The sequence below is a fragment of the Camelus dromedarius genome, chromosome 4 (genome assembly GCF_036321535.1).
Source record: "Camelus dromedarius isolate mCamDro1 chromosome 4, mCamDro1.pat, whole genome shotgun sequence".
In the NCBI taxonomy this organism is placed as follows: Eukaryota; Metazoa; Chordata; class Mammalia; order Artiodactyla; family Camelidae; genus Camelus; species Camelus dromedarius.
The window spans coordinates 66,462,949-66,485,491 of record NC_087439.1 but is presented as its reverse complement, the minus strand read 5'-3'; the positions used below and the strand labels follow the sequence as shown (position 1 = coordinate 66,485,491).

Genomic DNA, 22,543 nt, shown 5'->3' with positions numbered 1-22,543 from the left:
AATTATCATAGGTAATAAAGTTATTTGATAATTTTTTAAATGGTTATTTTTACTCTCAAAATGAAGGATAAACCATTTAGGCAAAATTTAAATAAAAATAGTAATTTTATATAAAAATGTCTGGGATTTTAAAAATCTTTGTCAACAGGTATCTCAAAATCATGATTGAAATACAGTTTTTGGTTCATAGTTTCAAAATGTTATCCATCATTTCTGGCATTAAATCTTTTTAAATGGTGCAAGTAATCCTGAATTCTGAATCTCACAGAAAGAAAAATTAAAAGTAAAGCACCATAGTATGTAAAAAGAAAAAGGTGAAAATCATCCTCCTATGTAATTCTAACAAATCTTTCTCTTCAGAGCCACCACTTACTACAGTTCGGTGTATAACTTCCTGCACCTTTTCTCATGCATATACCTTTACAGCAATTTATTTTACTTGTTTTCTTTACATAAATGGAGTTCTACCTTATAATATGTTCTATAACTTGCCAATTCACTCAGTCTATCTTGGAAAACGTTGTATGGCATTGCATTATAGATAAACTTCATTGTTTTTCATTGCTGTAACTTCTTTAATGGTCCTCCTAATGATAGATCCTTGTTTCTGGTTTTTTGCTACTATAAAAAATTTCTGTCCTTGAACATGTATCTTTGTGAACTACTCAGTAAGTTCCTTACTGACTAGTAGTTTCCCTGTATTCTAGATGTTACTGTGTTGATTATATGTAGCAGATATTTTCCCCCTGTGTACTTATCTTGGTGGCTTTTGTCATATTAATGTTTTAAATAATTATGTAGTCAAGTCTGTTGATCTTTTCCTTTGTCATCTGTTTTGTGGATTTTGTATATTTATATTAATTTCCACAGAGTTATTTTCATTTTTAACTGTCACTTGTAAAACACTTCCTTTTTATAGAATCCTGTGAATGATGGCAGAATGTTAGTATGTGATACAGGCTGATAACATGCAATAATCACATAATGATCAGTGACAATTTTGATAATCAATTTTGGAATTGTAAAATAAATGTAATAAATTCTGGAAAAGCATTGGAGTTTTTGTGTTATTTATGGCATCACCATAGGTAGTCCTCACTACTAAATTTATTTTTGACTTAACGTGCTAGGCACTGTACGGTAACAGTAGCACACAAGTAAGAAATGACCCCTTTCATTGTGACTCCTTTAGACACAGTTGCTTCCTCAGTTATATCTGCTACATATAATCAGTTTCTGTAACTTCAGTGTAGCTGCTGCTGCTAGGTATTTCTCTTCACTTTTGCTGTCATCCAGTGCCAGCTCTAACAAATATACTAAACTCTTAGCAAAGCAGGGTCTGAAAAGTAAGAAAGATCAGTCTTGATTATCTTATCCAGAATTTTGCAGTTAAAATTTTAAAAGATGTTTTAGTGTATGGAGGGGGGTGGCACGTGTGCACATATGTGTAGGGTTGCACACTATACATAGAGTACAGAGTCAGAACCCAAAATAACTTTTTCACTGTTTGAGGTCTCCGATTTGACTGCGTAGCTTTTTCTACCTTGATACCCCATAACTTGGGCTCTTGAAACTTGAGCTAATTTTGTCCTGCCTCCAGTAACTTCCTGTGGAAGTAGCTTATAATTTTTCTGTTTCTTCCCTATAAAAAGAGGGAATACCCTTATAGGAAGTTCCTTGAAGCCAATATCTCCTAGACCCTGTCAACAGCTCTCTTCTACTCTCTACCCTCCCTCCTTACCTGACTGATAGATTTTGAAAAAATTGTAACTTTGCTGCTGCCCCTCCCCCCCTTCTTAGTAGGGGTGATTCATGACAGAGAGGAATCCCTTATTCTAGATGGAATAATATCCCATTGGGAAAAAAATGGTGAAGGAAAAAGAAAGGTTTTTTGCTTTTTTGAAAAGACTAGGACTTTTATAGCTCTGCAAATTTGGACAAGTCTGACAATAATTCAACTACATTATAGTTTAACCAGATTTCTTGAGTGCATCTGCTAACCTAACCACCACATATACCTATTTATAACTTGAAAATTGCCTTTAAAACCACAAAAGCACAAAGCACTGTAGTGCTTGTAACACTCTTCCATATTATTGTAGGTAACTAAATGACCATGGAATCTGGAGCAGAGAACCAGCAGAGTGGAGATGCAGCTGTAACAGAAGCTGAAAACCAGCAAATGACAGTGCAAGCCCAGCCACAGATTGCCACATTAGCCCAGGTATAAAATACATGGAGAGAGTCCAAGTTGTGTCTCTTCTAAGAGGAATATGTTTTAGACAAGAGAACTTAGTTTTTCTTACAGAGATATACATAGAATGAGCAAAGACATTTTTAGAAAATCAGAATTCCTAATTATTTAATATTAGCCTAATCTTAGAAATGATAGTATTAATTCAATAACATAAAAGAAAAATGTATTGTTAAACACCAACACACTATAGTGACATGATTCATAAATACATTTAAACTGATGGGTAGATTGTCTCTTAAACAAGGGAAGACAATCTAATATGATAACTGCTTTTTTTCACATGTAGATTAATTGGGAGCATGGGAATGCAGATAGTCTGAAAGGCTAAGTTTACATATGCTTAAACTAAAAAAATAGGATAAGCAAATAAATTGACACAGGTAAATTTCAAGTATGATAGTTTTGTTCCCTATATATTTTAAGTATAATTTATGATTTTGTCTTTGTCTTAAATATTCTAAGATTATATTCTCTTATCCTTTTTTGTTCTTATGTATTTTTCCTCAAATGTTCTACTTTAATAACCATTGTTTGCATATATATGATGAGAAAGGTAGTTAATATAAAAGCCAAATAGCAAACAGTAACCTGCTAGGTAAGAAAGTGGGATATCGCCTCTTTCAGATGAAATTCCCAAGAGAAAATAATCCTGGCTGAGGCTCTGGGATGTCGAACTTCAGCTCCCCAAAGAGTTTTAAAGCTCCCCTAGAGGAGTCACTGAGCAAGAATGCATCTTGGGAAATAGTGGGCTAACCACAGATGGTTACCACACTGAGCTAACATATGGGCCAAATACTAGACCTCCAGCAGGAACATAGTCAGAAGCAGTGAGCTGTTCTGTGTTTTCTCCTAAGATCACCAGGGTCCCCTCCAGCCTTGAGGTGTAAGGCAAAGCAGAATATATTTAGGGATGAAGTATGTACTCAGATGAAGCAGGTGCAGGAACAAAGGGGAGACTTCATTAGCACATAGTCAAGGCAAATGTGCACATAAGAATCTGGGCTCATCCAAGCATTCACCCCTCTGGTAAAAAGAAGATACATTGCCAGCAGGGATCTTGGTGATGGCATCCCTGACGTATCTACCTCATAGGTCTCTATTCTTCTGGGTGTCCTCCAAGTCTGCTATATAATGTCATCCTGGAAATTCCTTTCTTCCTGCTGTCTTTCTCTCTTAGAGTTTTTGTTCTTGATATATTAAAGCATGTTTTCCAGTGGTTTCTTGAGCGAGTTTGAAGGGGTAAAGAATTCTTGGTAAAGAAATAATTTTTCTTTCAAATTTTGAAGGTGTTGATCCAGTGTCAACTTCTAGTGTTGCTATTTGAAAGACTAAATCCATTTCTTTGTATCTCTGTTAGCTTATAAAAATCTCTCTATTTACAGTGCTTCACTATTTCATTGTCAAGGCCTTGGTTTGGATCAGTTTTCATCCATTGTGCAGTTGTTTTCAGTGGGCCCTTTTATAATGGAAACTCATGTCTTCAATTCTGGGCAATTTCTTTAAGTTATTTGGTTGATGATTTTTTTTTCCCCTCTCCTTTCTCTTTTCTTTCTAGGATCCTTGTGATCCAGATGTTTGTCTAATTTTCTCATTTCTACTCTTCTGGTTTCTGTCTCTTTGTCTTTTTGCTCTGCTTTCTGGGAGATTTCCTCAACTTCATATTTCAGCCCATCTGTCAGATTTTTTATTTCTGCTGTCACATTTCCAAGAGTTCCTTTTGTTCTCTGATTGGTCCTCTTGTGTTTTAATAGTGTTCTGTTTATGTTTCACAAATGCAATATTTTCTCTCATCTCTGAGAATATTGATTTTGTTTTAAGTTTTCACTGCCCCACATAGATTTTCCTCTATATGCCTTTACCCCCTTCCATCTCTTTTGCTCCAGCTTTCATATTAGAAGCTTTCCTCAAATGTTTGACAGCTTGTGGTTGTCTGCTCAGGCTTAAAAGTACAGGACCAAAAACCTGCATTGAAAGCTCTGTGGACATGTTTGAGGCCTAACATCTATGAGTTGTGAGCTTCACTTTAGGGTGATTGTGGCATTCCCAATGTTATTATCTCTTAAGTCTTTCCTCTTCCCCTTGGTGTTGATCAGGTTCCCTAGAGAAAAGCTTTACTAATCCCCTGAGCCAAGGGAGAGGAGATGACTGGGGTTTATTACCTCACCTCAGCAATGGCTGATGGTAGGCAGTCAAGAAACCCTCTATCCAGATAGTAAACCTCTGTTTTTCTGTCAGCATTGGGTAGATTAGTTGTTCTTCCACAGGGAGTTGAGGAGGGGTTCCAATTGTTTCTCAAAGAGCCTTTAACCAGCCTTCCTTATTTTCAGCCTTTTCTTTCACTCTACCTTCCAGTGTGCCTTAGATCATGAATCTCTTAAGGATTTTGTGGCATAAATCAGGCTTTCCCTGCGTCCATCTTATAAGTTAGCCTTCTGAGGTCTTCCAAGCTCATTACCATTCATCCATCTGTTTCCAGCCTCCAAAACTCTTGCTGTTATCTCCTTTCCCATTCTTCAATACTGGTGTGATTATGCCTGTAAAAACAAAATCAGTTTCATGAAGCTCAATTGGAGATTCAGGAAGGAACAAAATTATATGCACATGTTCAATTTGCATATAATCACTGATAAGTAGAATGACATGATATTTCAGTTTAGAAAATCTGGTATCTGTTCCCATTTGTATTTTTTGTTGTTGTTCTTTTTATACCTAATTACACAGGTTTTTTTCAATTGCTCATCCAAGTCCTTAACATGTGTATTAATACATCTTTGACATAATTTCCTCATAATTCTGATACCTTTTATTTTTTTGTTGTCAGTCTTTAATACTAGAAATATATAATAAAGTTATCAAATCCAAGATCATTGTGATTTGGTCAAAGAACAGTAAAAAAAAAATTCAGCCTAACTAATAAAGGAAGAAAGACAATCTAAAACAATAAATGAAATGCCTTATTTTACTTGTGGAGTTTACAGAGATTTTTTTAAAGTGAGAAAAGAAACAGTGTTGGTTTTGACTATGAGATTGTTAATTTTTATGTATGGATTTAACTAAAGAGTTGAGTAAAAGAATGATTGTTGTAAAATCCCTTATAATAGGCAAATCTGAAAACCTAAATATCCAATAATAAGGAATTTATTAAACAAATTTTGTAGTTTCTACCATTATACAGCCATTAAAACCATTAAAGAAGACTATTAATGGCATGAAGAGGTATTTATAATGGCCTTGAAAGATAAAATAGATGCCATGATAGTGTTATAAAAATTGAGTGTATATAAGTTTAAAAACACCTATTTATCTACAACAAAAAAACTAAGTGGTTAGCTCTGAGTGATAGGAATATAAGTGATTTTTATCTTTTTTTCTGTATCTGTATATTATAAACTTACAATGAGAGGCACCATTGTGTAGAATGAAGAGGGTAGAAAGGGGATTATTTGTTGAGTTACCTTGTTATGTTTACCCTAGAGAATACTCAGAGAAAAGTACAAAATAATTGCTTCAAGTATTAGAAAACCTTTCATATGGAATTGAGATGAGATACTCTGAATAACTTACGGTTGTGATCCTCAAACTTTATAGTGTAGTGTTGGGTCCATCAGAGATTCTAACTTTATAGACAGACACCCTGTATAACTAATGGAGGTAGTTCATGGACCACATTTTGAGAACCAGGTAAAACTAAGCAAGATTTACAGTGGCCAGAGAAAAAAATGATTGATAAGGAAGGACTTCTTAACTGTACAAAGATGGAAGCTCATGGTTTAAGCCTCTACCTTCAATAGGGATCTTTCCCACCAGTAAGCTTCTCCTTGTGTTCTCTGTTTCTGTGGCATATTCTACCATTTCTCACCCAAACGTGAAATTTGTTGGTCACCTTTGATTTCTCTCTCACCACCTTCAACTAGTCATTCATAAAGCCCTTTCTAGTCTGCCTCCTGAATTTTCATTAAATCACTTCTCTCGTTCCCATCCCTACCACAATTAGTGCCTTATTTCTGGCCTCTATCATCTCACCTTAACTAGGATGTATAGACTTTCTCAGGGAGTCTCACCTCCACTTTTTTCTTCCTCTGAAATACATATCTTTCACACTGCCACTGAAATAATCTATCCAAAATGCAAGCCTCACCATGATATTCGGGAGTTCAAAAGCCCTCAGTGCTTTTCCCAATCTCCTCACCATAAAAGGCAAGTTCTTTACTAAAACATACATAAGACTTTTCATGACTAGCCCACCTAGCCCCTGCCTACCACTGTTATTTCTTCTCTCTACACCTCTGTATCATACAGTGACACAGCTGTGTGCTCCAGTAGTACTGACTGCTGGTCATCCTTCTCTGTACACTGCTGTTTCTCTTTCCTTTTGCTGGTGCTATGCTCTCTGTCTGAAATTCTGTGACTCCCCCTGCAAGTCACAGTAATATGCCTTACTTGCACTCTTTGTTTCCAATTCACATTCTTCTCTGGTAGCCTCCCCTCCCCTCAGTGTGTCCATTTTTCTCTTCACAAACCTCATTACTTCATTGAATTATGTTTGTTCTTTTCCCTAGTCCTTCATACCATGCCCCAATAATTTCCGTAGGGGCAGGGACCTATGTCTTTCTCATTTCTGTAGTTTCAGTTCTGACATTGTTTTTGGCATACATATCCCCAATAACTGTTTACCAAATTCGCAAATAACATTGCTATCCCTGAACACATTTGAACACAGAAACAATAAATACCATCTAATAGACATGTGCAACCTAAGAGTGCTTTTAACCTGGTATTGACTGGTAAAAGGCCTTCTTGGGGTGGGGGGCATAGCTCAGTGGTAGAGCGTGTGCTTAGCATGCATGAGGTCCTGGGTTCAATCCCCAGTATGGCCATTAAATAAATAAATAAACCTAATTCTCCCCCTCCCCCCCAAAAAAAATATTTTAAAAAAAGGCTTTCTTTGTGCCTGAAGAGAAAATTGGTTTCTATGTTCTCTCAACTCTTGCTCTTTTGTTCTTTTAAGAAATAAAATAAATCCTTAAAATATCAACTATTACCAGTTCAGTGATGGAGAAGATAGAAATGTTCAGTTTATCATAGCTAGTAACACTTTCTCACTGATGAGAGGCATACTTGTAATTAGTTTACAAGAGAAAAATATGCATTATAGTATAAGCTCTATATTTGTTGTAGACTTGGTAGCTAAGTTTTGCCCAAGTTTGGGAGCAGTTATGTTTTTAGAACATGGCTTATTTAACACATGATATTCTGAAGACTTTGTTTCTTCAAATCTCTTGACCTTGGGTGAGTTAATCTCTTTAAGCGCTTGATATTTCTGTCTCTAAAATGGAGATAACCCTTATTCTGACCTAGTCTTGATATCTTCAAAGGGCAAAATGAGAAACTGAATATGAAAGCAAGTAGGAAAATGTAAAGCACCATACAAATAAAGTGATAGTTGGTGATCAGAGGAAGTCTGTGTTACATATTTTGGTGTTACATTAAAATAGTGTTTTGGTTTCTGTCATTTGGGAGGAGTTTAAAAGTGGAGGGCAAGGAAGGTATTTGTAGTCTTTTATTCAAAAAGGATATTTAACCACTAGTTTCTTTCACACCAGTGGAATAACTAACCCAGCAGAAAGGTCATCCTTTTACTGCTACAAAGTTGCTTCATATTGACCATGAGTATTTCCAAGGAGGTGTCTGTGATGGTAATTGTTTTCCATGTTCAACACCATAGGTATCCATGCCAGCAGCTCACGCAACATCATCTGCTCCCACCGTAACTTTAGTACAGCTGCCCAATGGGCAGACAGTTCAAGTCCATGGAGTTATTCAGGCGGCCCAGCCATCAGTTATTCAGTCTCCACAAGTCCAGACAGTTCAGGTATGTGTATAAAAAGTTCTGCATCTACTTTCATAACTGTTGTTTATAGCCATCTCTCTCCTTTCATTATGAAAATAGGAACATATCTAGTTCAGAGTTTATTTTACTTTACTGTAATTATGGAATATGCTGCATCTGTATAGTCAGCTTAAGTATAGGAACATATATACACAAGAACAGATATATAAGAAAAAGACTGTCTTAAAGAAGAAAAAGAATTGATTGGGAAAAATCGAAGTACATGGGATAAAGTAGAAATGTTTGGGAGAGACTGTAAGACTGCTGTACCTCAGTTAAGGAAAATTGAGTCATAAAAATAATAACTTTGTAGTTATTTTCTAAACATACAATTGGAAAAAGTAAACCCTTGTCAAAAATTAATAACCTTACCTAAGATATTATTTAAATTTAAAGAACACAAAGTGTAAACCCAGCATTGTTTATGATTCTAAGTTAGCATATATAAATTTGAAATAATGGTATATTTGGAAAGTGTACCTTAAGAATCAGGGATTATTCCACGCATGTTATCTTACTCTTTGGAGAGGTTGTTCCTTTGGGTTGGATCCAAAGGGAATAAAGGCATGTAAACCTCTACTTAACTGTAGGGAACCTAGGGCAGTATACATCTTTGCGATGAGCTTATTGGGGAAAAAAAAGACTTGAACAATCATTCAAGTAGGCCATAACCCCAGCCTCCCATTTCATATTTTTTGCTTCACAGTCTTCCTGTAAGGACTTAAAAAGACTTTTCTCCGGAACTCAGGTGAGTCCTAGGTCCTAGATTTGGAGAGAACTATTTTTAGAAAGGAAGGTGAGAAATTATTCTTTATATCTTTGTCCTTCTCTATAAACATTGAGTTCATAAACATCTTAGCTATCTTGTAGGTATAGGCTAAACTTGAACCCTTAGCCTATTGCTTAATTTCCCTATATATCCTTTCTCCCCTCCTCTAAAAGGTAGTCTAGCATTACTTGAAGACTTCAGAGAAAGGAAGCTCTATCTCCTGAGGTAATTTATTTATTGTTAGGGATAATTGCTAAAATAATCTTCCCTGTGATGAACCAGAATGTCTTTCTAAAATTTTTACCTAGTAGTCCCAGTTCTGTCCTCAGAAACTAGTTAGCAAATTTACCTCCTTTTTTTGTTGGACTGCTTCCTTTTCCCATCTCCCATGCCCTTCTCATTAAAAAAAAAAGTGAAGACTAAATAAATGTTTTTCTTCAGTCACTTATATATGACATAGCTTTGATTCCTCTTCACCATCCTTGTCATCTTCTTGTAAGTGGGAGCTATGGTATTTTCTTTGAGTATAGTAGCCAGACTGATACTTGTAGAAGGGAGGAGTGCCTCCTTTGTCCTGGAAGCATTCTATTAATGTCATCAAAGGACACATTAGATTTTGTCAGCCCTATTATACTACTGAGTCGTTGAGCTCCTATTACCCACCTCTACTTCATTCTGTCCCTGTTCTTTTAGTTTGCATGGACATTTAAGGGGAGAGGGGGGCAAAGAATGCTTTAATGTGAAATCAGTTTGTTTGAATTTCCATACTGAAAGATATTGGGAATGGAATTCGTTGTTACCAAGTGGTAGACAGTATAATCCAGGTAAAGACTGAAGGATTTGGAACCACACTGACTGAACAATATCCTATCCTCTGCCTCAGTTTTTATTTCACTGAATGCTATGAACGATAGTAATATTGTTCCTACTATACCATTGTTAACTCTCTGTTCATATCTTCCTCTTGATAATAGTGGAAAGAACCTGACCTGCTAGTCAGAAGACCTGCTAGGTTCCAGACCTCACATTAATCGTTACTTTTTCTTTTTCCCTTATAATAGGAAGTCTTTCTATAAAGAATGTACCAAAATTTCCACAAAATTTGTTAAGGTTATAAATTTTGGTAATAATTTGTGAAATTTAATTGTTGATCATATTCTTAATTTTAATCTTTACTTTGTGATAATGATAATAATAATTTCGACCTGGGGGTTATATGACCATCAACTTTATAGAAATGTGTGTTCATCTTTTCTGAAATACATTTTTCCATTAAAGTGAGCTATGCTTAAATTTAAAAGCCTGAATTCTACAAATAGAAACACAAACAGTATTTTTTTCTTTAAAGGCCCTAACCCATAGAGAATCTATTAAACTTTAATGGTCATTTCAACTGGTTAACAGTGATTAGTATTAATAACTAGGAAGTGGTTCATATCAGAAGTGATCAAACTAGGAGAGAAATGATCCCTCAAACTTCTAGAAGGGAGAAATATCAGTATTCTAGAACAGCATTTCCAAAATACCCAAGGTACATTTCTCTTGATGTGAGAATAAGCTATTAAAACTTGTTTATCTTTTTAAATCTCAGAATATTAGAAACTAAACTGTACTAAGATTTCATATATGGCTTGATATTGGTCCCCTAACTTTATATAGATGTGTAAGTTAAACCTCACAGGTTATGTAAGAATTCCCACAAAAGTAATGGGAGTTACACAGATATATAAAAGTTAACAGTGGTATCCTCACTTTTCATTTGCTAGTTTTTTTTTAATGCATTTTTAATACAGTGGAATTAAAACATGTCAGACAGAGGATTTATAATTATGTTACCTTAAATTATTACATTCATTCTTTCAATGAATTTTACTGATCACATGCAATGTGCCAGTCCCTGTTCTAGGTGCTATGAAAGACAGCAGTGAACAAATAATACTTCTCTATTGTTATGAAGGTCACATTTGAGAGACAATGAAAAAATAAAATATGTCAGGTGAGGATAAGTGCCAGGAAGATGATAAAACAGGGGAAAGGGATAGAGAATAGTGTGGACAGAAGGGTATTTTATTTTATTTAGGGTGGTCAGGGAACATGGTGAGCAGAGAACCAGAAAGCAATGAAGGAGGCTAAGCCATACAAATTGTGAAAGCAAGTCCAAAGGCTCAGAAGTGACAGTGTGCTTCGCCTATCTTCTTCAATATGAAGAGCAAGATGTGGCCTGAATAGGATAAGCAGGAGGTGTAGTGGTTGGAGGTGAAATTTTTGATAGAATCTTTATAATACTTCATAATGTTATGGAAACAACAATAAAAATCTTTTGTACAACATAGAGATTCAGTGGTTACCATATAACAAAATATTTAAGAGTTGCTTAATAAAAGGATGAGTTACTTACTTGTTTTTTACATAAGACCAGTGTTCCAAAGTTTCTAATCTTTTTAATGATGGCAAGCAAGGGATGACTTGCAAGAGATATGTTACCTAACATATTTTTGAAAAAAATAAATCCCTTTCAACTATCCTTTCTGGGAGAAAGTGACATTTTAACAGTGCATGAGGGAGTAACTGCTTTTTGAAAGAAACTTGTGCTGTGGAGAGAGCATTTTGAATATAGAAGTTTGGAAATGTTCCCATACTTTTTTCTTTTAACTACAAACAGTATAAATTTGTCACCTAAAAACTTAAATCTATGTACTTTCAAAACTCCGGAAATAGAGTTTTCTAAACTATTTAGAAGTCTTTTAGAGTTTTGTTAGGTGTTGAACTTATTTGTTAAAATATGAAATTTTTTATTAGCATACAATAACTGACTAAGAGCCAGGGAGATGACAGTATACTGGATTAAACTCAAAAGTTTGTGTAATTGGTGGATGAAAATGAAAAATGATTGTTTTATTTAGTAAGCCTACCCAAAAATGCACTTTTATATCTACATCTCATAAATTCTTTTTCAACAATAGTAGATGTTAAATCACATTTTAAAAAGCCCGAGCTTAGAATCAGATTTTTGAGTCACTGTTATAAAGTACTAAATGATTTTTAATAATCATATTAAAGCACATCATTGTTATGAAATATTAATTTAAGAAATTTACTTTTTAATATTTATACTTATTCTGACTCTTAAAAAAATTAATTTGTTTTATGATACAAGTAACATTTAAAGTTTGCAAATAAGAAATATACTGTATAGCACAGGGAACTGTATTCAGTATCTTGTAATAACCTTTAATGAAAAGGAGTATGAAAATGAATATATGTGTGTGTATATATATAACTGGGACATTATGCTGTACACCAGAAATTGACACACTGTAATTGACTATAGATTAAAATACAAATATATAGAGATATTTATTTATTTATGTATGTAAATTTTTCTTACTTATAAGAAGACTTGCAGATCAAAAGAGTTTGGAGATTATTGCTCTAGACTTTTATTAAAGTTCTTGACCCAGTGAGTAAAAAAACTGTACCTAAACTTAAGTATGAACTCTACCCAGGGAAAGTGCTTACGTTTCCAGGGGACCAGGTATAGTTTGAGAAAACATATTACCATTTTAAAAATTTTTTTCTAGTCACTGTATATTTTATTTTGAAATTTTAAATAACATCAAAATAGATAGTCTTTCCCCCCCTTATAAACAGGAGTTAGGGGGTTTTAACAAACTAAAAGTTAAGAAATACAGATCTAAAACTTTACATGTATCGGTGGTGGTTTGGGTTTTTGAAAATTTCTTGACTTATAAATAGCCAAGGTTAAAGACCTGTTTAAGGAGCTCAGGAAGGGGTTAATAAGAGAGGTGACAGGAGATAAGGACCAGAGGAAAGAGCTCTATCATTGGAATGTGATGGTAATCTGTGATACTTAAAATTGGAATATAATTTTTCATATGGTTATTTTTAGTAACCTATTAAATATATATTAAATTATAGTTATTACTTATGTTTAAAAGGATTTTTGACATGATTTTTATTAGTCTTAGAAATGTGAATTCAGTTTGTTTTTGTTTTTTGGTTTTGGTTTTGGTGGTTTCTTTGATAAATAATCCATTAGGAATTGGCTTCACATTCATAGTTCAAAGTTCTCTTTGGATGGTATTCCCAAAGAGGAACTGTTAGATTCCTTATGTAGTATTGAATAGTTCTGAACTCCCCTTACATTTAAAAAGTTGCAGTCACTTATAACTTGTATGTGTAGTCTAAAAAATACAACAAACTAATGAATATAACAAAAAAGAAAGACTCGCAGATCCACAAACTAGTGGTTACCAGTAAGGAGAGAGGAAGGGGAGAGGCAATACAGGGGTAGGGGGTTAAGAGGTACAAACTACTATGTATAAAATAAATAAGCTCAAAGGGTATACTTTACAACACAAGGAATATAGCCAGTATTTTATAATAACTATAAATGGAATATAAGCTTTAAAAGTTGTGAATCACTATACTATACACCTGTGACTTATATAATATTGTACATCAATTATATGTCAATTTTTTTTTTAAGTTGCAGTCACTACATAGTGATAGTTAATTCCTTTTGTATGAATTGACAAATTCAGATCAAAGGATGAGGGGCTTTTTTTTCTACTAATAGAAAAAGTTTGGGGGGGATTAAAGGCCATGTATTAAAAAGCACTGTTAATTTATTTCATTTCATAATTGTCCTATGGGTGGTTTATGTAGCATGTTTTAAAGTTGTTGTAATGACTTCCAACTTGAAAGAGTGTTCGTAAAATCATTATGTGTCCTTAAAAGAAGGTTGTAAGGATGAAGGTCAAGCAAAAATGGCAGAATAAATAATAGAAAAACTAAGGTTCTGAGAAGCATTAATGAGGGTCAACACTTGTCATGGTACTGTCCACTTTGAGTTCAGTCTTTTTGTTATTCCCTGAAATTCTGCTTCTCTCCCGAGCCCTTTGCATAGGTCCTTATCAGCTCTACATCTCTGAGAAAGTCTGCAGAGACTAGGCTGAGTGGGCTAGTTACAGCAGCTATGGTAGTGGAACGTTCTGTGTGCTGCTTTGGCAGTAACTGTAGTGTTACTGCTCTTTAGAAAGTCAGAGACTAAGTTCAGCCTTCCCCATCTTTGTACCTGGCATTTCTGGATTCATTAAATGTTGCCTGTTAATTTTTAGGCCTATAGGACTACAGCTTATACTTTAAAGTGTTTGGAGGGACACATTATTGTAGATGTACTTTGTGAAGCATTATTCAGTTTAGCAAGTTTCATTTTAAAGTGAGTATGTATCATAAAGCTCTGTGAAGATGAATACCTGCTCTCCAGAATCCTTGAGCTCTGACATGCAGAGTTCTACACAGACCCTTTTGCCTTGGTTAAATCTAATTCTCACTGTGACAGCATCATGCTCACCTAGTTCAGGAGAGAACAGGAGTCTCCTGCTGATTAGACTAGAGAAACTTGGCAGTGTAAATTTGACAGACGACCTTGCCTAGGTGAGTGAACTTCTAATCTAAAAATGGTCTAAAAATGCCTCTGGGTTGCTGCTTCTGACAAAACTGGCTTGAGATTGGAACCAACAAGATTTTGATGCTGGTAAGGATATCTAAAATTGAGATACCAGGCACTGACAGTGGCTTCACTACTTTCTAGCTCTGTGACTTTGGTGAGTTACTTAACCTCTGTGCCTTAGTTCTTCCATCTATAAGATGGACATTATAATTGTATTTATCTATCACCTAAAGTTACTGTGAGTATTGATAATGAGTATTAAGTACTGTAATACATGTATGTGTGTTAGCATAGCACTCAGCATAGAGTAAGTTCTCAGTAAATGCTAGTTGCTTTTATTATTACCCCATGTAAAATCTTTATTCAACTTACCTTTATTACTTCTCAGTCCAGGGATACTTTCCAGAAATGCAGTTCTTCACCTCGAGGTTTTGCTTTAAAAAAGTTATAGAATGCCAGCTTTGAAACACGCTTGTATATAGAAGAGGGCTCCCTCCAAGATTGCTGGAAACAACCATCTGGAACATGGCTGAGGGATCACCGATCTTATTTGTACAGTTGTAAATATATTCACAAGTGTTTATACAATAGTTAAAGGAAAATATTTGTATAGTCACTACATTTATGGCCAAATATTTAGTCATTTTTCTTTCCTTCGTGTCAGAAACTTTGTTTTACTTGGTAGTTTTGTTCTAAAAACTGTAAGAGAACAACTGACAAGTAGTATTGATGCATTCAGGTTTGGCTCCATGGAGTCCTGAAAGATTAGGCTGAATTTGGATATCACAAAAGTTTGATTTTGACAAAAATAATTTGGGGTTCTCTGACTTCTATAGGATGAGTAAAGAGGAGAGGGAAGTGATGGTATGATTGTCTCCCATAAAAACTGATTCTTTTTTTCTAGTGAAGCAAGTGTAAGATTTATAAATGTCCTTTTGTGTTTGACTTTCTCTTAAAATTCATAAAAATTTTATGGGAATTAAATTTGATTATCAAGATAAAGTTCTTCTTTATTTTCAGATTTCAACTATTGCAGAAAGTGAAGATTCACAGGAGTCAGTAGATAGTGTAACTGATTCCCAAAAACGAAGAGAAATTCTTTCAAGGAGGCCTTCCTACAGGTATGGAATTTAATAGTTAAAAGAATTTAGTATCAAAGGTATAAAGATACCCTTAGGTAATTGCAGGTGAAGATTTGTCGGAAAATCAATTAGCAGCTTGATTCAGGATCATACAGAATACTTCTCTTCATCTTGAGTTGCTTCTCTCAAAGAAGTTGAAGCTTATCGTACAGAATGAGAGCACTTCTTACTCTGAACAGTCCTGGATAAACACTGATAGAGAGAGAGAGAGCACACTTCTATTTTTGTAGACTGCTAGCTGCTGCTTTTTTCTGTTAAAAAGTTTGGAATAGATTTGATAAGGTTATATAGCATTTTCTAGTTACATGTCAGTTCTAAGACTACACTATCTACTTTGCAGCACATTTGCAAACCATTTCTAATGTCATGGTACTTAGCATAACTGCTAGTTAACTTAATAGTTGTTTAGGGTGATATTTTGCTGATATCCCCTAATTTTAGGGGCTCCTTACTGTAGTTTTTGTGTTCAGCTTTAGAGGTTGCCTAGTCCATGCGTTGCCTCCAAGATGGATCAAAACCAATTTTTAATACATAGAAATTGATTCCATATTAAATATCTCCAGGAAGAGCTAATTCCATAAATCTTCGTAAGCTTATTTCAGAGTTTAATAAACTTAAAACTTATAATTTTTTCATGTTATTAGCCTAAATTATTTATCTATATTTCTGTTTTTCAAAGGGATGTTTAAAGTTTTTTTTCCAATTTCTGGGCTATTAAACTAGCCCTTTTCTCTATCCTCATAATTAAGGACCCTAAATAAATACCAACAAATGATTTTGAGGTCTTAAATTTTATGTTACCAAGTATGTGTTAAATGTATTTATATTCATACTTTTAAAAAAATAGCTAGTTTTAGATTTTAACTTTGAAGTATATTTCATGTTAGCATATAAGGCACATCCAACCAGGTACTAAGAAACAAGCCTGTGTCTTCTCTGTGTATAAATTCTAGGTAAATCTTAGCTGTAGACTTTATAAAATAGTTTCATGTTGAAAAAAAATCTTTCATTTGCATTAATTGGCTTATAGCATATATCCCAGCAAAGATCATTTAAATAATAACAGTTTAGTTATCAAATAGAAGATGCCTGAGACCAAGCATGTATAGAGCAAGTGTCACTTTTATCAAAGACAGTGGTATCTTCCCTTAAAATCAAATCCCACAGTGGAGTGTACCATTATTTTGCTTTTAGTTTATGAACTCTTCAATCCTAGCCTGTATGTCTTGATTAGAATAAGATCTTTAAAGTCCTTATGATATTCTTGTGAAGTTGGAGAAACGGGAATTAAATAATACAAGCTGGGTTTTTATTGGAACAACCAGCTTTGTAGTTATCAATTTTTACCCAGAGGAAGTCCTTGAAGAGTTCTCGCTTGATCTCATCTGGCTTGGTATTTTTACCAGCAATTTAGCTGAAAAACATCTTAGAAGCCATGCTTATCAGATTTGCAACTGACAGGAACTAGGTAGCCTAATGGATAGTAGAATAAATACTTTGAAAGATCATAGCAGCCAAGGGAAATTGTTTGAAACAAACAGGATGAAATGTTGGTGATACTTATAAAATTGTTTACCTATATATAGGTATCTGAAGCAAAAGTTAACACAAAATAATACTCACCCTTATCATGTGTGATGCTTAGCTATTTATTTGTTGCTGTATGTTAGTTGCAACACACTTAATTGTTTTCATGGCCCATGTAAGGGTTATGACCCCAGTTGGAAAAACATTGCGCTAGAGACCAATACCACTCAAATATGGTCGGCAGACCAGACTGGTAAATCAGCATCTGGTTAGAAATGCAAATTCTCAGGCCCCTACCCCCATACCTAATGAATTAGAATCTCTAGAGAAGGGGACCTAGGAATCTGTGTTTTAACATGCTCTTCAAGAGCTTCTTCAGTATACTGCAGTTTGATAAACGGTGTTCTAAAACAGCAACACCCAAATCATGATCTTTTGGCCAGCTGTCAGTTCACAAGTTGTTTAAAATAGTTTTGTTTCTTGTTTGCAAAGGGAGAAGAGAAAATCATCCTCACTATAAGGAGTTTACTAAATAAGAACAGGCAGATGTGGGAAAAAATGAGTAAGAAATCTTAGAAATGAGAAATCCAGTCGGGAATTTTAAAAAATCTGTAAATGGGATAAACTTGATATAAGTAAGTGATGAGAGAATTGGTGAACTAGAAAGGAGCTGAGAAGGTAACTCAGAGTGGAGAACAAAAACAGATCAAAAATGTGAAAGATGGGTGAAAAGTCATGGAAAATAGAATGAGTTGCTCCAACAAAAGCATTTCTAGAAATTCCAGAGGGGAAATTGGGAGAAAGGAAATATTTAAAGAGATAAGAGTAGAGTATTTTCTACAGTACTAATAAAGGTAATTACATAGGTAAATATAAAAGCCAGTATTATAGTTCTGCTCTGTAACTCCTCTTTTTTTCCTCCATATGATTTGAAAGACAAATGCATAAAACAATAATTATAAATCTGTTAATAAACACACAGTGCATGAAGACATAATTTGTTACAATAAGTACATAACGGGAAAATTTCTGGTAGACTGTTGAAGCTAAGTTTCGAACTGCTTTGTTAGAAATTTAAGATGTCAAAAATTACTTGGGTTAGAGTTTTTTCCCCTCTTCTGTGATTATGTTATTCATCTGAAATATGGTAAGGTTCTTTTGTTTTTGTTTGTATTCCATTTTAGAATTTTCCCCCATCCTTGTTCATAATTAATTTCTTTTTTGAATATATGAAACATTAACATGGTTCCGAAAGTCAGAATTGTGCCAAAAAAAATATATATATACACACTCAGAAGTGTCCCCTCCATCCTTTTTCACTTTGCCATCCACCCCTAGTAGATAAATAATCACATTAAACTCCATCTGGTTTTTCCTTTCTGATCTTTTTTCTTGAGCAAATACATAAATATTTTATTTCACTTTCATTCTTATACAGAAGGTACCATGATATATCCATTATTTGGATGAGCCATAGTTTATTCAACCATTCTCCTGTGTGTGGGCACATAGATTGTTTCTAGTATTTTGCAATTACAATCAGTGCCCCCATGAATAATCTTAATGCATATGTATTTTCATACTGTTGAAAGTATATCTGAAGGGTAAGTTCCTGTATATAAGGTTGCTATGTAAACATACTTGGTTTTGTTAGATGTCACCAAATTCCCTCCATAAGGGTATGCCAGTGTTCTGCTTCTAACAGCAGTGTACAAGAGCATGTGTTTTCTCACAGCTTTGCTAACAGAATATATTGTTATACTTTTTTATTTTTACCAATCTGAGAGTTGAGAAGTTAAAATTCAGGTTTTTGGTCTATTTTTTCCCCTCAGTTTTTAATAATTACTTCTATATTTGGGATATTGAACCTTTATCTGTAACATGTAAACATTTTCTCCTAGCATTATTGATCATCTTTTGACTTTATTTTTGCTGTTCTTTATCATGCAAAAGGATTTTTTTTTCTGTAGTCAGTTTTATTAACCTCTTCTTTAATTGCACCTGGATTTTGAATCATGATCTTTCTCTGTGTTCATTTTAAAGAGAAATACATCTATGGTTTTTCTAGTTCTGTTATGGTTTCATTTTGACATACGGATACCCTGATCCATTTTTAGTTTATTGTTGTAAATTTTTACGTTTTAAACTTCTGTCCTCAGCACTATCAGCTTTCTGCCAGTTTTCTGATCTTTTCCCCTTCTTTATATTTAGCCAATAAATGTTACTTTTATTTTAATTGATGTAATTCTCTGTTTTTTAGGAAAATTTTGAATGACTTATCTTCTGATGCACCAGGAGTGCCAAGGATTGAAGAAGAGAAGTCGGAAGAGGAGACTTCAGCACCTGCCATCACCACTGTAACGGTGCCAACTCCAATTTACCAAACTAGCAGTGGACAGTATAGTGAGTAATAAATATTTCTGTTTTGAAAAAGGAGATGAAAAACCAATGACTGCATTCTCCTTAAAGTAATCTTAAAAGTGCCAGCTCTTTTCTCAATTTCAGTTGCCATTATTATATTTCCTTTGCTATTCAATAAGCAAAGTTCTGTAATGGAAGTATTTTCTTCAGGGTTTAGTTAGGACTGCTCAAATATATGACTTTTAAATGGTCCTTTGTTTTGTGCAGATGAATGGAGAGTCTTACAAGTTTTTCGAACCACTACTTGAAACTCATTTGAGTTAGTCCTCAAGTAATATATAGTCCTTATATAATATATGGTAATAGAAAACATGAGTTTTTTAGATAATCATTCTTTGATTTTGTTTAAGGCCAAAAATGGTCTCATTATTCATCTGTTTTAATAATTCATCTTTCCTTCTAAAAGTAGCATTTTGAAGTTGTATTAATATTTCATGGATGGAGAGGCTTGGTTACAGTCTACTAGCACATTCAGTTATTACTCCTTTTAAGATAAAAGGTAGTGTGGTGAATTATGATAATGTAAACATGAGGACTGCTGAAATTAAGAGAACACTTTGCTTTTTGTCTCACAGAAAGCAAAGATTTCTTTTGCAAAATTATCAAAGTTTCCATTTCTCTGATGTCTCTTGACACTTAGGTCTCTCTTCTTACCTTTCACCTAAATCTGTTAGAAAGTACTTTTGAGTTCTACTTTTGTTTGATCAAAGACATTTGTGTAAATGGTACCTTTTCCTCTCTTTTTCCAACATCTCTTTGACTCCCAAAGTGCCTCACACATTAATGTCTCCATTTTGATTTGTTCATTAAATTCAGTACTGCCCATTATACAGTTTTCCTCCCTCTCTTCCTTAATTACAAGTTAAATATACACATTGAAATTCCTTTGTTGCATTGGTTTTCTGATGCCCTAGGGTAGTCTGTGTCAGTAGTATGTATGAAAATTTGACTCCCAAGTTCATAGTTTTCCAGTTACATCTCAGCCTTAGTTTGGATAACTCTAATTTGCATTCCAACTGTACTGAAAACAAGTAGCAGACTTTTTAGCTCTCCCAAAGGTGAAACTTAATAGTAAGTAGAAGGCAGGCATTTTTGACTAAGCTTCTTGCCCATTCTGTAAGCTTGTTAGAGTTCAGTCATCTTTTTCCTTATTTGTTGGCAGAGGTAGGTACTATCTTTGTAAGTGTAAGTATGTGTTTTTTAGCCTTATATCCAACCAATTTGAATTATTTAAAATTGTGTTCTAAGACATTTATCAATGACCTGAGGGATATAGCATACTCCTGTTAGTAACAGTGAAAATTGGCAGTGATTCTCACTTGAACTAGAAAGCATGCTCTTTAGGAAAGAGTCTTATCAGAATCTCAAATAGGGAAGTGAAGTTGAGAAAAATAGATGTTTCATGTGGCATGCCCCTCTCCTCCAACTGACAGTTGCTAGTTTTGAGGGTTGAGACATTAAAAGCTTTATGTATTATCTTTATCCCTTATTCTCTTCTGTATATGCACATATGGCCTTGATGGAACTGATTTAACATTATGTTCTTGGTTGTCATTAAGAATCAATATAATGACCACTTAGCATGTACAACAGTATTACATAGTTCTTAACTTATAAAACAAAAATATGGTTGTGAAAATTTAAATGGTAGAGGTTTATAGTAGTAATAAAAAGTAAAAATCCTTTCCATCCTTCTCCACTAGTAAGAGTTTGGTATGTATCTTTGCATTCTTTTCCATTCTTTGTATACATACACATATCATGTATTTTTATACAAGTGAGACCTACATTATTTATATACCATAGACAAGCATATACACATATAGTTATGTATATACATATGGTTTCTCTAATAGCTACATTGTGTTTCACTGTATAAATATAACATTTTAAAATCACACATACTGATGAACATTAAGGACATCTCTACTGTTTCAAACTGCTGCATGAACATCCTTGTATATATATACTGTCCTTTCTCAGTGGGATAGCACCAGAAGAGTGGAACTGTTGGATCTAAGTCATCCTGCCCAAATACCCATCCCAGTGGCTAACCAATTTGTACTCCTTTAGTAAATTGGTTATTTTTTTAATTAATGCTGTTATTAGTTTTATTCATTACTTGGTTCACAGTCCCTGGTAATATAGTCTTATTTGAGAGATTCTAGTCTTAGGTAGAAAACATGTTCTATCATTTTGAACTTCAGTTTTTTGTTTCACTAAATAAAATGTAATCTATGGTATTTTCCTCTTCATTTTAGCTACTCAAAAATCTTGGCTAAGTTTGTTTAATTATATTCTTTCTTTCTTCTAGATTTTGTGGTAGAATCAGTATATTCACCTAAAGATACATAGGTTGCTTGACTTATGTCTTTTTCTTCTTGTTTTAATGAATGCAGTTTTATTGAAATCTATCTTAATAAGTCCTTTTGGAATAATTGAGTGTATAAATATATATTATAGAGAAAAACAATGATAGGATCAGACTTCAGTTTTCAGAGTACTTTCACATCTATACATGGTCTCATTTAATTTTTATAACAATTTTACTTAATGGCTAGAACCAGATATTTTTATTTTCACAGAAGAGATAACAGATTCAAATAACAGTTTAGTGATGGAACTTGGACTAGAACCCATACCTCCTGATTTTTAGTTTCCTTCTTGTTTCCTTCCAGCTTGAGTTCATTGGTATATAGCCAAGAAGAAAGTTGTGTTTGTTGAATACAATGGAATTTGCTTATTAACTCTATATGAGAAATTGTGGTTTGATTCTGTTAACCTTCTGATTCTTTCAAGTCATCCTGCAGTACTAATGTCAAAATAGTTCTTAGATATTCCTTTTTAGCTTTGTCTAAGATAAGTAAAATTTATGCAATCTAAAGTTAGATGGAGTATATATGCCAGTATCTTAATTTCCAGAGATATCATTTGCTAAATCAAATCTTAGCCATTAACTGTTACTGTTTCTTGATTGACCAGTAAATAATCCAATTTTCCATATACAGATGACTCAGGATATTAGTTGGCTGGCTAACCATTGATCTCAAACTAATTCCCT

The 22,543-nt window shown here is 34.0% G+C and overlaps 1 protein-coding gene across 8 annotated transcripts in view; it reads left to right on the top strand.

Moving 5' to 3' along the window:
* CREB1 (cAMP responsive element binding protein 1) overlaps window positions 1-22,543 on the top strand; it is a 57,621-nt gene that overhangs the window by 16,264 nt on the left and 18,814 nt on the right. For 4 of the 8 annotated variants that reach the window (XR_004136798.2, XM_031451912.2, XM_031451911.2 and 1 more), the window contains exons 2-6: window positions 2,103-2,224; window positions 7,983-8,129; window positions 8,854-8,895; window positions 15,413-15,513; window positions 19,322-19,464. Coding sequence is in view for 6 of the 8 variants with exons in the window: in XM_031451912.2 (XP_031307772.1) it covers window positions 2,111-2,224; window positions 7,983-8,129; window positions 8,854-8,895; window positions 15,413-15,513; window positions 19,322-19,464 (547 nt within the window). In the remaining 2 variants the exon portion in view is untranslated. The remainder of the gene's footprint in view (window positions 1-2,102; window positions 2,225-7,982; window positions 8,130-8,853; window positions 8,896-15,412; window positions 15,514-19,321; window positions 19,465-22,543) is intronic. The other 4 variants (XM_031451913.2, XM_010985445.3, XM_064485048.1 and 1 more) reach the window with 3 other exon arrangements.